The sequence below is a fragment of the Hemiscyllium ocellatum genome, chromosome 9 (assembly GCF_020745735.1).
Source record: "Hemiscyllium ocellatum isolate sHemOce1 chromosome 9, sHemOce1.pat.X.cur, whole genome shotgun sequence".
NCBI lineage: Eukaryota > Metazoa > Chordata > Chondrichthyes > Orectolobiformes > Hemiscylliidae > Hemiscyllium > Hemiscyllium ocellatum.
The window spans coordinates 103,029,788-103,044,950 of record NC_083409.1 but is presented as its reverse complement, the minus strand read 5'-3'; the positions used below and the strand labels follow the sequence as shown (position 1 = coordinate 103,044,950).

Genomic DNA, 15,163 nt, shown 5'->3' with positions numbered 1-15,163 from the left:
CTGTAACCTGGTGTTGTGTGATTTTTAACTTTGTAAATGTGCCTAATGATTTAATAAACCTCTCTGAGTCCATCCCTCAGCCTCAAATGCTCCAGGAAAAACAGTCCCAACCTACTCAGCCTCTCCCGATAGCTCAAACCCTCCAATGCTGGCAACATTCTTGTAAATTTTTGTTGAACCCTTTTAAGTTTCACAATACCTTTCATAGAGCAGGGAGGCAAGAATTGAACACAGTATTCCAAATGTGCCATTGAGATTTGAGTGAAATAGGTGTTGTTGTCATGAATGTTTGTATTTTTACAGGTAGCGTATTAGTCCATGAATGGGCTCACCTTCGGTGGGGAGTGTTTGATGAATACAATGACCTGGTACCCTTTTATGCTGATGGCGATACATATGAGGCAACCAGGTTGGCTATTCTTCAATTCTGATGGCAGAACTGTTTTGCAGTTGAAAAGTCTCACTGTTGTGCAGTCTATAATGGAGAACATTCTGACAATAGATAACATTAACACATTAGTAGGCAGAGTTTTTGAATCCCTTACAGGGCACAGAGAGGCTCTTTAGCCTGTCAACCTGGCATTGACCCTTTGAAGAGCACCCCCGCATCTCATCCCCTTAACCTTTTCATTCTCCATGGCTAATCCACTTAACTGACACATCCCTGAACATGATGGGCAATTTAGCATCACCAATCCGCCTAACCTTCACATCTTCGGACTGAGGGAGAAAGCCATGCCACCCAGAGGAAGTCCACGGAGACAGGGGGGACGAATGTGCAGACTTCATACAGACAGTCACCGAAGGCTGGAATTGAATCTGGGTCCCTGGTGTGCTCTGAGGAAACAGTGTAAATCACTCAGCCACCTCCAAATGTTCTTCCCTTTTGATTCATGTGGGCAAGAGTGAAAAGGTTGGGGAAATACATTTTGCACTTTCTCTTTAGGGTCTAAGTGGTGAGTTCTGAACCCCCCTAATGATGTACAACTGGCCTATTTCCATGCTTTTGCCCCTCAATATTAGCTAAACTGACCTAATTTTGATTCAAAATGAAAAGTGAAAGAATTGTAAATCAGAAACAAAAACAGAAGTTTCTGAAAAAGCTCAGCAGGTCTGGCATCTTCTGTGAAGAGAATTCAACGTTAACCTTTTGTGTCCGGTGACCCTTCCTCAGAACTGATGGGAGTTAGGAAAATGTCGGTTTATATGCAGAAGATAGGGTGGAGGGAGGGTGTAAGGAATAAACGATAGGTGGGGATAGAGCCCAAAGATTGAGAAAAGCAGTAGAACAGACAAAGGAGTGGATAACAATCTGGCTGGGAGGGTGAATAGCTGTTAATGGGGACAGTTAGTGACTATGGAGCTGCTTACACTCTGTCTCCTTCCACTTCTTCATCCTCACAAGGTGACATTGACAAATCACCACTCTCACCGCAACATTCAGACTGATATTCTGAACTTCTAACTTCTTTATATTTCTAATTTATTTCTCTGACCTATAATTCTGGGCTATTTATATCTTCACTTTCCTATTTGTTTTGTTTGCAATGTATTTGATCTTAAGTATCTGTACTTAGGTACCGTTATGCCTGAGATGGCGCTGTTAATCCCTTTGAAATAGAATCATAGAGTCATAGAGATTACAGCATGGAAACAGATCCTTCCATCCAACTTATCCATGCTGACCAGATATCCGAAACTAATCTAGTCCCATTTTCCAACACTTGTCCCATATCCCTCTCAACCCTTCCTATTCATATATGCATCCAGATGCCTTTTAAATGTTGTGATTGTACCAGCCTCCACCACTTTCTCTGGTATCTCATTCCATACATGCATCATCCTCTGTGAAAATGTTGACCCTTAGGTCCCTTTCATATCTTTCCCCTCTCACCCTAAGTCTATGTCCTCTAGTTCTGGGGAAAAGACCTATTTTATTTACACTGTCCATGCCCCTCATAATTTTATAAACCTCTGTAAGGTCATCCCGTCAGCCTCTGGTGCTCCAGGGTAAAGAGCCCCAGCCTATTCAGCCCCTCCCTATAGCTCAAACCCTCCTACCCTGGCAACATTTTTGTAAATCTTTTCTGAACTCTTTGAAGATTCAAAACATCCTTCCAATATCAGGGAGACCAGAATTACATGCAATGTTCCAACAGTTGCCTAACCAATGCTCCATACAGCTGCAACATGACCTCCCAAATGTAATCTTTGATAACCCTCTTCACTGTCCTCCATATAACCAATTTTGCTGTCATCCATTAACCATGCCTCCTAAATTCTCAGACAAATTGATTATAAAAATGAGAAACAATAGCGGACCCAGCAACGATCCTGGAGGAACACTGCGTATCACTGGCCTCCAGTCTGAACAGCAATCCTCCACCACCACCCTCTCTCTCCTCCCATTGAGCCAATTTTGTATCCAATTGGCAGGCTCTCCCTGAATCCCACGTGATCAAACTTTACTAACCAATCTACAATACGGAACCTTTTCAAAGGTTTACTGAAAACCCTGAGACAATGTTCAACACTTTGCTCTCATCTATCTTTTTGGTCACATCCTCAAAAATCTCAATCAAGTTTGTGAGACTCAATTCCCTAGACACAAAGCCACACTGACTGTCCCTAATCAGTCCTTGGCTCTCCGAATGCATGTAAATCATATCTCTTTGAAACCATTCCAGCAACTTAAACTCAGCACTCTTATAGTGCCCAGGCTTCTCCTTACAGTCTTTCTTAAATGAAGACACAACATTAGCCACCCTCCAGTCCTCCGGCACCTCACCCATAGCTGTAGATGATTGGTGCCCCTCAAGTTTTTCCCCTAGCCTCCCACAATGTCTTGGGACACCCTTGATCGGGTCTTAGAGATTTATCCTTCTTCATGTTTATTTTAAGAATTGCAGCAGCCCTTCCTCTGTAATATGGACTGTTTTAAAGATATCGATATTTATTTCCACAAATTTCCTTGCCTCCGTGTCTTTTTCCACAATAGTTACTGACGTGAAATATGCATTTAAGTACTCTCATATTTCCTGTGGTTCCACATGTAGATGATCTTGTTGACTTTAATAATCTTATTGTGTCTATAGTTGCTGTTTTACTCTTCATGTATTTGTAGAATCTCTTTGAATTATCCTTCATATTATCTGCCAAGGCTATCTCATACCTCGTTTTTGTCCTCCTGACTTACCTCTTAAGAATGCCCCATACACCTTTTATGCCCTTCAAGAGATTCACTTCATCCCAGTTCTCTATACCTAACATCTGCTTCCTTCTTATTCTTGACCAAAGCTTCAATATCTTTATCCATCCATTGTTCTCTACTCCTACCAGCCTTACCCTTCACTCAAGGGTACATACTGACTCTCAACTCTCATAAAAAAGAACAATGAACAAAGAAAATTTACAGCCCAGGTTCAGGCCCGTCAGCCCTTCAAGCCTGAGCCAATCCAAATGTACTGTCTAAACCTGTTGGTCAATTCCTAAGCATTTGTATCCCTCTGCTCCTCACCTACTCATGCATCTGTCCAGTCACATCTTAAATGAATCTACCATGCTTGCCATTACCATCACTACTGGCAACACGTTCCAAACGCCCACCACTCTCTGTGTGAAGTACTTGCCGCTTGTATCCCCCTTAATGTTTCCACCTCTCACCTTGAAAGGATGACCTCTCGTTATTGAATCCTTCACCCTGGGAAAAGCTTGACTCTATCCACCTTGTCTATACCCTTCATGATTTTGTAAACCTCAATCAGGTCCCCCCTCAATCTCATTTTTTCTAATGAAAATAATCCTAACCTACTCAACCTCTCTTCAAAGCTAGCACCTTCCATACCAGGCAACATCCTCATAAACCTTCTGTGCACCCTCTCCAAAGCGTCCACATCCTTTTGGTAATGTAGCGACCAGAACTATACACAGTATTTCAAATGCAGCCGAACCAATGTCCTGTACAATGTTAACATGACTTGCCAGCTCCTATACTCAATACCCCGTCCAATGAAGGCAAGCATACCATATGCCTTCTTGACCACTCTATCCACCTGTGCAGCAACCTTCAATGTACAATGAACCTGCACTCCCAGATCTCTCTGCCCATCAACTTTTCCCAAGTCTCTTACATTCATTGTATAAATCGCTCTATAATTAGACTTGCCTAAATGCATCACCTCACATTTGTTTGAATTGAAAGCCATCTGCCACTTTTTTGCCCAAGTCTCCAGTCTATCTATATCCTCCTGTATTCTCTGACCTTCCCCTATGCTTTCTGCTCCTCCACCAATCTTTGTGCCATCTGCAAACTTGCTGATCACACCAATAGTGCTCTCTTTGAGATCATTTATCTAGATCTCATAGTCTGACTTTAGAAAGCCTCCCACTTGCCAGTTATCCCTTTACCCATGAACAATATATTCCAATCAACTTTTGAAGGTTCCTATCTCATTCTGTCAAAATTGGCTTGGTTCCAATTAAGTACTTTACATTTTATCCAGGCACTATCCTTTTCCATAATATTTTTAAAGTAACAGATTTATGATCACTGGTCCCAAAGTGCTCCCCCACTAACACGTCACTCACTTGCCCTGCCTTATTTCCCAAAAGAAGGTCAAGTTTTGCTCCTTCTCTAATAGGCACAACAGCATATTGATGAAGGAAACATCCTTGAACACATTCACCAAACTCGTCTCCATCCAAGCCCTTAACACTATGGCAGTCCTGTCTATGTTTGAAAAGTTAAAAACCCCTGCTGTCCCAACCCTACAATTCTTGCACATAGCTGGGATCTCTCTACACAATTGCTCTTCAGTTTCCTAATGACTCCTGGGGTGGCTTTAGCACAATTCCATCAAGGTGATTATTCCCTTTTTATCTCTAAGTTCTATGCATATAGCTTCTTTGGACGATCCCCTCTAAGTTCTGTCATGATGTTTTCCCTCATGAAAAATGTCAGTCCTCTTCCTCTCTTGCCTCCATTTCTATCCTTCCCATAGCATCTGAACCCCAGGACATTGAGCTGCCAGTACTGTCCATCCCTGAATCATGTTTCTCAAAGTGCAGTGATGTCCCAGTCCCATGTTCCCATGCATGCCCTGAGTTCATACATCTTTCTGTCAGATCCTTTGCATTGAAAGAATGCAGTTTAATTCTTCAGAGTTACCTCATTCTCTGATTTGTTCTTGCTTGCCTTGTCTAAATAACTTCCTCCCTTTAATTTCCCAACAATCCTCATTTCATTATTATTTAGGATCTCTACAATTGTCCCAATACTAGTTTACATTCTGACAAATAACGCAAGCAAATCTCCCCCCACCCATGACATTGGCCCCCTTCCAGTTCAGGTGAAATCTGTCCCTTTTGAACAGGTCTCTTCTGGCTCAGAAATGATCCCAATGATCCAAAACTCTGAATCCCTGCCCAGGACACCACCTCTACAACCACTGATTTATCTGCCCTATCTTCTTATCCTACTATCACTAGCATGTGACACTGGGAGTAATCCAAAGATTACTACCTTTAAAGTTCTTCTTTTTAGCCTCTTACTTAACTTCCTATATTTACTCTGCAAATGTTTCTCTCACTATGTTGTTTTTATCAATGTATACTGAAAAATGTGTTGCTGGAAAAGTGCAGCAGGTCAGGCAGCATCAAAGGAGCACGAGGATCGACGTTTCGGGCATAAGCCTTTCTTCAGGATTCCTGAAGAAGGATTTATGCCCAAAACATTGATCCTCCTGCTCCTTTGATGCTGCCTGACCTGCTGCGCTTTTCCAGCAACACATTTTTCAGCTCTGATCTCCAGCATCTGCAGTCCTCACTTTCTCCTCCTTATCAATGCATACTACAACCTCTGGCCTCTCACTCCCCCTTCCCTGCCAATATGCTGCAGCTACTTTGAGATGTCCGTGATCTTGGCACCAGGAAATCAATGTCAATACTGGCTCACAGCTGCAGAGTTGCCTGTCTGTGCCCCTGACTGGAAGTCCCCTCTGGCAATTACTCGTTTGAACCTGGAAGCACCTGAAAGTTCTTAACGTAAATTGTCAGTAATCTCACAAACCACATGATACTGCTCATGTATGAGTATCAGAGGAACGTGGAAGTTTAGATTTGTTTATTTAATGAGCAAAGTCAGCACTGTCCCCCTGTCTCATTAGAGTGAAAGACACCCCTGGTGGGTGAGTTTAAGCTGAAGGTCACCACTGTTCAGGCCAAGGGTGAGGTTCAGAAGGCAGGACATATCTTGGTGACCTCAGCTACCATGGGAATTGAACCCAGGCAACTGAGCTAACCAAGCCCTACCTTGTCTCCACCTTGGTGAATAAATCCTCGGGCAAAGGAATGCCAACTACTTGGATTCCATTCCCTCACCAGCTGCCGTTATAATAAATAATTCTCCATCTCAACCTCTCCCCATGCTCCACATTGAGGTGTGGTGACTCTCAGGATAAATCAACACTAATCATCTCTCTCTCTCTCTATTGAGAGAGACAATGTATAAACTAGTATGGTTATGGCAACTTTATAAAATTTAGAATGATCAACTACACATTGTGTTTTATTTCCATTTCTAGGTGCTCCAAGGAAATGAAAGGATTAAAAGCCTCTTGTACTGGGGGTACCTGTGGTGCCTGTGATCCCAGCACAGGGCTCCCAGAGGCTGACTGTAACTTCTTTCCAGACCAGAACCAAGTGACATCATCTTCAATAATGTACACAACAGGATTACCAGGGGTAAGTGGGATTATTAAGAGGCATGTCCCTTGCAAATTATTAATACCTACTTCTGCAAATGTTTCATGTACAAAATCTTGCTGTTTGCAGAGGTTACATTCATTGAAAATGTTGTAAATGCTGCCATCACAGAGGGGAATGAGAGTCAGTTGGATAGTTTCCAAATATCCAAAAGTACTGATATATACAGTATCTAGCAGACAATAAAATTCCGTAAAACAATTGTATTATTGATGTTTTACAGGAGATACAATGTAGTAAAATGAGGGACATAAATTTCTCAAATGGGCCCCTTGTTGTAAGGCCTTTTGTAAATGTTGTAAATGTTACAACAGTGTGGATGTGTATTGTGGGAGCTGATACACATTCAGTGCAAACTTTACAGTCTTGGCAATCCTGTTTTCTATCATCATCCTGTCAGTCTGCAGACCATTTTAAGTTTAGAGCTTTGTTTCACCATATCTACTTCACTTCACTTCTATTGTTTTGCACCAATAAACTGCAGCTAAATGAAATGTGACCCGCACTGGGTGACATGGCGTACAAAATTGTATACAGTGATCTGACCTGCAGAGTGCAGTGGTTGCTCAGAATACTTTGTGAGAGTCAGTGAATTTGCAAAGGCAAAGATGTGAATGGCAGGACTTCACTGTGTCCAATATTCACGATTCAAGTACAGCATGAAACAGATTTCGAGTTTACTTCACTTGATCCCACAGTTTGGGCTGCCCATTTCTCATATTGCTATTTCTGGTAGGTTTGACATTAAGCATCGAAAAATAGGCTATAATTTAATTAGAACTTTTTAACTGCATAAAACAAACTTTATTGGTGCATAGAACCGGGGGGGGGGTTTACTCAAGTTGTATGAAACACTGGGTAGACTGCAGCTAGATTCTTCATAGAATAGAATCCCTACGGTGTGGAAGCAGACATTTGGCCCATTGAGTCCACACTGATCCTCCGAAGAGCATCCTACCCAGACCCAACCCTATCTCCTTAATCCCACATTTCCTCATGGCGAATCCACCTAACCTGGACATTTCCGGACACTATGGGCAATTTAGCATAGACAATCCACCCTAACTTGCACATATCTGGACTGTGGGAGGACACTGGAGCACCCAGAGGAAACTCAGGCAGACATGGAGGAGAATGAGCAAACTCTGAACAGACAGTCGCCCAAGGGTGGAATCAAACCTAGGTCCCAGTCACTGTGAGGTTGCAGTGCTTACCACAGTGCTGTCTGAAATTATGAGGTGTTCAAATAGAGTGGTTAGGAAAGAGTTATTTATGTTAGCAGATTAAAAAAAAACAGGGAATACAGATTTTAAAGTAAATCCTAGAAGGAATAAGAGAGTTGTCGAGTAATTCTTTTCACAGTTAGTGGGGTGTGATCTTTAACTTACAGCCCGAAAAGTGGTGAAGTCAAAATACTCACAGGATTTCAAAGAACACTTTTTGGTTTGCATTTGAGGGTCATACCCTGGAGGACCACAGGCTAAGAGGTGAAAGGTAGGATTAGATGGGATTGCTCTTTCATTTAGCCAGCATAGACATGATCAACTGAATGGTCTCATTCTGTACCACAAAAATTCCTGCATTTCTCAAAGTTTCACTGTGTAGAGTTGTGATTATGAATAAAAAGTAGCACTTTATGTATTCATGGCTATAGTCTTCTCACAAATTGTGACTGTTTTTTTTAATTGATTTCTCAAATTTTAACAAACGCAGCATCAATCATTACCTCATAGGGAAGCAAGGCTTTTAAAGGACTGGACATTACAGAGACAGGGTGAGGCAAGTCAAGCTCATAACTACCTCATACTGAAGGGAGCAAATACTGTCAACTGAGCTAAACTGATAGAAATCAAAACTGGGATTTTCTGATAAAGACAAATCTTTCGTTTTGACCCAGAAAGCATCTATGTCACACAGCTGGCTGTTGTTTTTAAAACTCTGACACTTGTTGCACCTGACCTTGTGCTCCCTTTGCAGGTGGTTGACTTCTGTGACAATAAGACACACAACCGTGAAGCTCCGAACATGCAAAACAAAATGTGCAATGAGAGGAGCACTTGGGATGTGATCAGCAAATTGGACGATTTCAAGAACAATCATCCAACTAATATCGCTTCACTCGAGCCAAAGTTTACTTTCCTGCATGCCAAAGACCGAGTGTTATGTTTAGTTCTTGATACTTCGGGAAGCATGAGTGTGGTATGACAATATGATGTTCGTTCACGCTGACCTTATTGAAAGGACCATCACTTGGAATCCTTTGCTGACCATTATTCAGCACATAGAAAACAAGAAGTCTTTACTTTCATGCAAGTCCTGCATTTTATATAATTCTTATAATGGTAGTATCCTTTAGGTTGGGGCGGCCTGGATTCAAGTCCCACCTGTTCCAGAGGTGTACAATGACATCTCTAATGGGTCGCTTCAGAAGGTCATTATGGGCTTTCTCATTTCCTGCGCCATCTATAACAAACTACAATTCTGAAATAAAAATAAAACAAAAATGCTGAAATACTCAGCAGGTTTGGCAGAATCTGAACAGAGAACTGAGCTAACCTTTCAGGTTAAGATGACCAAGAAACAGAGCATTTCTGAAACTTTACCCCACATGCTCAAGCCATCATTTCAATATGTATATGATCCTCTTTCTATGCAATGGAGGTGTGACAAATGGTGAAAGGGCTGTTCCACCAGGATTACTACTAGGACCATGATAGTTTATCAGTTAAAACCATTAATGACCCAGCCTCAGGAATCAAAAACACAATTTCAAAATGTACAGATAATATCTTACTTGGGATATGTGGCTAATACAGAGAAGGACTGAGATGAAACACAGGATGACATTAATTAACGTACAGAATGAACATACAATTAGCAAATGGAATATTTCTTCTTGATCTAAAACAAAAATTGCTGGAAAATCTCAGCAGGTCTGGCAGTGTCTATAGAGAGAAATTGTTTAACTTTCTGGGTTCAGTTTTGGAAACATCGTCTCTGATTTCTCTCGACATGCTGCTAGACCTGCTGAGCTCTTCCACCAAGTTCTGTTTTTATTTCTGATTTCCAGCAACCACAGTTCTTTTGTTATTTTGTTTATCTTTTTGATGTCTATTAGTATCTTCCCCACAGTTCACTATACTTCCAAGTTTTATGTCATTGAAAATTTTGAAATTGTATACACTAAGTATGTCAGTAGTCTAGATCAACATGCAGTATTCTTAGTAGTTAGGATACACGCCATATATAGCTTTCCCCAGAGCAAGAGGAACTGTTTGCAACTACTGTCCTCTTTTCCGTCACTCAGTCAATGTTGTATCCATGCTAATATTTACTTAATTAGTTACAAAATTTAATGCAAACCGAATGATGAGACAGTTTGTTAAACACCTTTTGATTTTTACCATCGAGTATACTTTCCTGATCAGACCTCTACTGCCTTAAAAAAACCTCTGCTCGTTTTGTTTAGCTCAATTTGCCTTGAACAAGTCCCAATAAAAATTAATGCCATGCGAGAATATGACAGATGTTGGAACTCTAAAACAAAAGGGACTCCTGTGAATAGTCACCAGGCCAGGCAGTGCGAGAAGACAAATAGAGGTTAAGATCTCAACCTGAATGTTAACCTTCTTTTCACAAATACTGCTTGACTGACCTTCAAAGTCACAGCACCTTTATTTTATTTAAAGTAATTTCATGGGCCGAAGGGTCTGCACTGCGCTGTAATGTTCTATTTATTTAATAAATCCCGCTGCCATTCCATAATTAATCCGCACGTGTCCAAGACACAATTTGAATGTTACATAGAAATCCAAACAATTTGAATGTCACATTGATGAAAACTGTTCCAGCTCATTTCCAAAAGCACGAGGATTAAACTGTCTAACATGCAGTTGCTTAATATAATTTTTTTATCCGGAAATCCTCCAGTATTCTCTCAGTATTGCACTGGCATGTCAGCCGAGATAAGGTACTGAAGTCTGTTTGGGCTACAATTCATAAAACAAGCAATTGAGATTTCTTAAATTTAATTTGAAAGGTTTATTCTCCTTATAAGCTTTTATACAGAGCTTACAAGATATGAAATGAAAACAGAAAACACAGGACAAACTCAGCAGATCTGGCAGTATCTGTATAGAGAAAAGCAGTGTTAACATTTTGAATTTGAATGACCCCTCTCAGAAAGATTAACCCTGTTTCTTTCCCCATAGATGCTGCCAATCCTGCTGAGTTTCTTTAGCGTTTTCTGGTTCTATTTCAAAACCCCAGCATCCACAGTATTTTGGTTTTATTTACTTTGACAAAATATGAGAATGACAAATGGTTTGGGAGACTGAGTTTTGAATTTGAGTTGAGTTCTTTATGTTTGCAGGAAAATCGAATTCAAAGGCTTCAGCAAGCGGCTGGGATATTTTTACTCCAGATCATTGAAGATCAATCACATGTTGGCATAGTTGGTTTTGACAGTTATGCCACCGTGATTCATGAATTGACATTAATTGAGAGTGAGGACGCACGAAAAAAGCTGAAAAGTCTTCTACCCAAAATAGCTAGTGGTGGAACAAACATTTGTGCAGGGGTTCAAGCTGGTTTTCAGGTAAGTCAGAGACATTTGAGAATTCATTACAGTCCACATCATTATTACGTTTTTCCCACATTGACAATGAATAATGGCTTTACAGGTACTTCGTGGTGATGACGGTGCTACAAATGGTGATGAAATCGTTTTGCTGACTGATGGGGAGGACGGTGGGATAAGCAGTTGTTTCTCGGAGGTGAAACAAAGTGGTGCAGTTATCCACACGATAGCATTAGGACCAAATGCAGACGCAGGGCTGGAACAGTTGTCATCAATGACAGGCATGTGACATTTACATTGTTTTGCTGATCAAGAATTAAACTTCAGTAGCAAATAGAGTTATAGAGTCATAGAGACATACAGAATAAAAACAGACCCTTCGGGCCAACCCATCCCATGCTGACCAGATATCCCAACCCAATCTAGTCCCACCTGCCAGCACCCAGCCCATACCCCTCTTAACTCTTCCTATTCATATACCCATTCAGGTGCCTCTTAAATGTTGCAATTGTAATAGCCTACACAACTTCATCTTGCAGCTTATGCCATTCACGTATCACCCTCTGCGTGAAAACGTTGCCCCTTAGGCCTCTTTTATATCTTTCCCCTCTCATTCCAAACCTATGCCCTCTAGTTCTGGATTCTCTGACCCCAGGGAAAAGATTTTGTATATTTACTCCAACCATGCCCCTCATGATTTTATAAACCTCTTTAAGGTCACCCCTCAGCCTCCGACGCCCCAGGGAAAACATCCCTAGCCTATTCAACCTCTCCCTATAGATCAAATCCTCCAACCCTGGAAACATCCTTGTAAATCTATTCCAAAACATTTCAAGTTTAACAACAGCCTTCCGATAGGAAAAAGACCAGAATTGCACACAATATTCCAAAAGTGGCCAAACCAATGACCTGTACGCTGCAACATAATCTCCCAACTCCTGTACTCAATGAAATACAGGGATTAGTTTAACAGGCAATATTAAGTATTTTTGAGTGTCTAGTTACTAAGATAAAAATATATTTCTGTGAGCTTCTTTGAAGATTCAGGAAAAAGCACCTGACCTTACAAACCAGCAATGTCCCTGAAACAAACACAGAGAATACTGGAGAAACTCAACAAATCTGCTAAAATCTGTGGAGAGAGAAACAGTTAATGTTTCAAGTCCAGCTTGAATTTTGTTCAGAATGTCCAAAGCTCAATAGAAAGATATTAAGAAACCCCATTTTTACAGCACTTTTAATAAATTCAGGGTGTACCAACATGCAGCCAAATAGATTTTATTTTCTTTAACTGAAGTCACTGTGCAATGTAGAAAATTGATTAATGCTAAAATAACATCAATCTTGGGAAATATTTGTTCCTCTGAACTAGAGATTAATACAGTGGAGAATTTGCCCTATTAGTCCCTGTGCTTGTGACATCAGTACCTTTGTAATGAAGGATCCCAGACAGAAGGGTCAAGATGTGAAATCAGTTTGATAGATGCTGAAAAAACAATAAATTGCAGCAAACATTGGGAGGATTTATTTCCAGGTCACCAAACTGGAGTGGTAAAATTGGGCCTGATGCAAATCTGGAACTTAGAGATGTATGTAAAGAGGGAAGTGTAATAATAATGGGCTATTTCAGCTTACTCACAGACTGGCTTAATGAGGGAGAGATTGAATACACTGGGGCTATTTTCACTGGAGTGTCGGAGCTTGAGAGGCAACTTGACAGCAGTTTATAAAATAATAAACGTTTAGATAGAGTTAGTGGTAGTTGTCTTTTTCCTAGGATGGGGAATTTCAAGACTAGGGAGCATACTTTTAAGGTGAGAGGGGAAAGATTTTAAAAAAGACATGAGAGACAGATTTTTCACACAGAGGGTGGTTTGTGTGTGGAATGAACTTCCTTGGCAAGTGTTGGATGCAGGTGGAATTAGAAACATTTCAAAGACATTTGGATAGATACATGATTAGAAAATGTAGGTTTGGATTATGTTCAGTTAGGACTGGTGGGACCGAAGGGTCTGTTTCCGTGCCAAATGACTTTACAATTCAATTTCTATTAATGATTTGTATGTGAACATTGGTTGTACAGTTAGTAAGTTTGCAGATGACACCAACATTGGAGGTGCAGTGGAAAGGGAAGAAGGTTACCTCAAAAATGGACCAATGGACCAATGAGTGGCAGGTGAAGTTTAATTTAGAAATATGTGAGTTACTGCATTTTGGAAAGAACTTACAGTTAATAGTAAGCTCCTGAGGAGTGTTGCACAACAAAAAGACCTTGGATGGCAGGTTCATAGTTCCTTGAAAGTGGAGTTGCAGGTAGAGAGGATGGTAAAGAAAACAGTTGGTATGTTTGCCTTTATTGGTCAGTGCATTGAGTACAAGAGTTGTGAGGTCATTGTTGCAGCTGTACAGAACATTGGTTAGGATATCTTTGGAATAATATATACAATTCTGGTCTCCCTGCTTGAGGAAAAACTGTTGTGAAAGATGAAGGGATGCAGAAAAGATTTACAAGGATGTTGCCAGGGTTGGAGGATATGAGCTATAGGGAGAAGTTGAACAGGCTGGGGCTGTTTTCCCTGGAGTGTTAGAGGCTGAGGGGTGACCTTATAGAACATAGATCATAGAAAAATACTGTGCAGTACAGGCCCTTCGGCCCTCGATGTTGAACCGATCCAAGCCCACCTAACCTACACTAGCCCACTTTCCTCCATATGCCTATCCAATGCCCGTTTAAATGCCCTTAAAGAGGGAGAGTCCACCACTGTTGCTGGCAGGGCATTCCATGAACTCACGACTCGCTGAGTAAAGAATCTACCCCTAACATCAGTCCTATACCTACCTCCCCTTAATTTAAAGCTCTGCCCCCTCATAATAGCTGACTCCATACGTGGAAAAAGGTTCTCATGGTCAACCCTATCTAAACACCTAATCATCTTGTACACCTCTATCAAGTCACCCCTAAACCTTCTTTTCTCCAATGAAAACAGCTCCAAGTGCCTCAGCCTTTCCTCATACGATCTTCCTACCATACCAGGCAACATCCTGGTAAACCTCCTCTGCACCCGTTCCAGTGTCTCCACATCCTTCCTATAGTATGGCGACCAAACCTGCACACAATACACCAGATGCGGCCGCACCAGAGTCTTATAAAAATGCAACATGACCTCAGGACTCCGGAACTCAATTCCTCTACCAATAAAAGCCAGTACACCATATGCCTTCTTCACAGCACTATTTACCTGGGTGGCAACTTTCAGAGATTTGTGTACATGGACACCAAGATTCCTCTGCTCATCCACATTACCAAGTATCCGACCATTAGCCCAGTATCCCATCTTCTTGTTATAGTGGTTTATAAAGTCATGAGGGGCATGGATAGGGTGACTATCCAAGGTCTTTTCTCCAAGGTAGGGAGGTCCAAAACTGGAGAGCATAGGTTTAAGATGAGAGGGGAAAGATTTAAAAAAGACCTAAGGGGCAACATTTTCATGCAGAGGGTTGTGCATGTATAGAATGAGCTGCCAGAGGAAGTGGTTGTGGCTGTTACAATTATCAATTCAAAAGACACCTGGATGGGTTTATGAGTAAGAAGTGTTTACACATATGGGCTAAATGCTGGCTAAGGGGCCTAGATTAATTTAGGATATCTAGTCATCATGGAGGAGTTGGTCCGAAAGATCTGTTTCCATGATGTATGTCTCTATGACTCTATGACTCCAACACAAAGAGGCTACAAGAGGGTTTGTACAGGCTATTAATCAAAGCAGCTGATATGATATATCAATAAATATGTAGCTACTCACTTCAGTAGAAAAAGCAGGA

At 41.1% G+C, this 15,163-nt stretch overlaps 1 protein-coding gene across 1 annotated transcript in view; it reads left to right on the top strand.

Moving 5' to 3' along the window:
- The window catches only part of LOC132818552 (calcium-activated chloride channel regulator 1-like), a 42,822-nt gene that overhangs the window by 5,393 nt on the left and 22,266 nt on the right, over window positions 1-15,163 (top strand). Inside the window, exons 4-8 of the mRNA XM_060829610.1 lie at window positions 304-409; window positions 6,582-6,741; window positions 8,740-8,961; window positions 11,135-11,359; window positions 11,445-11,622. Of these exons, the coding sequence (XP_060685593.1) occupies window positions 304-409; window positions 6,582-6,741; window positions 8,740-8,961; window positions 11,135-11,359; window positions 11,445-11,622 (891 nt within the window). The remainder of the gene's footprint in view (window positions 1-303; window positions 410-6,581; window positions 6,742-8,739; window positions 8,962-11,134; window positions 11,360-11,444; window positions 11,623-15,163) is intronic.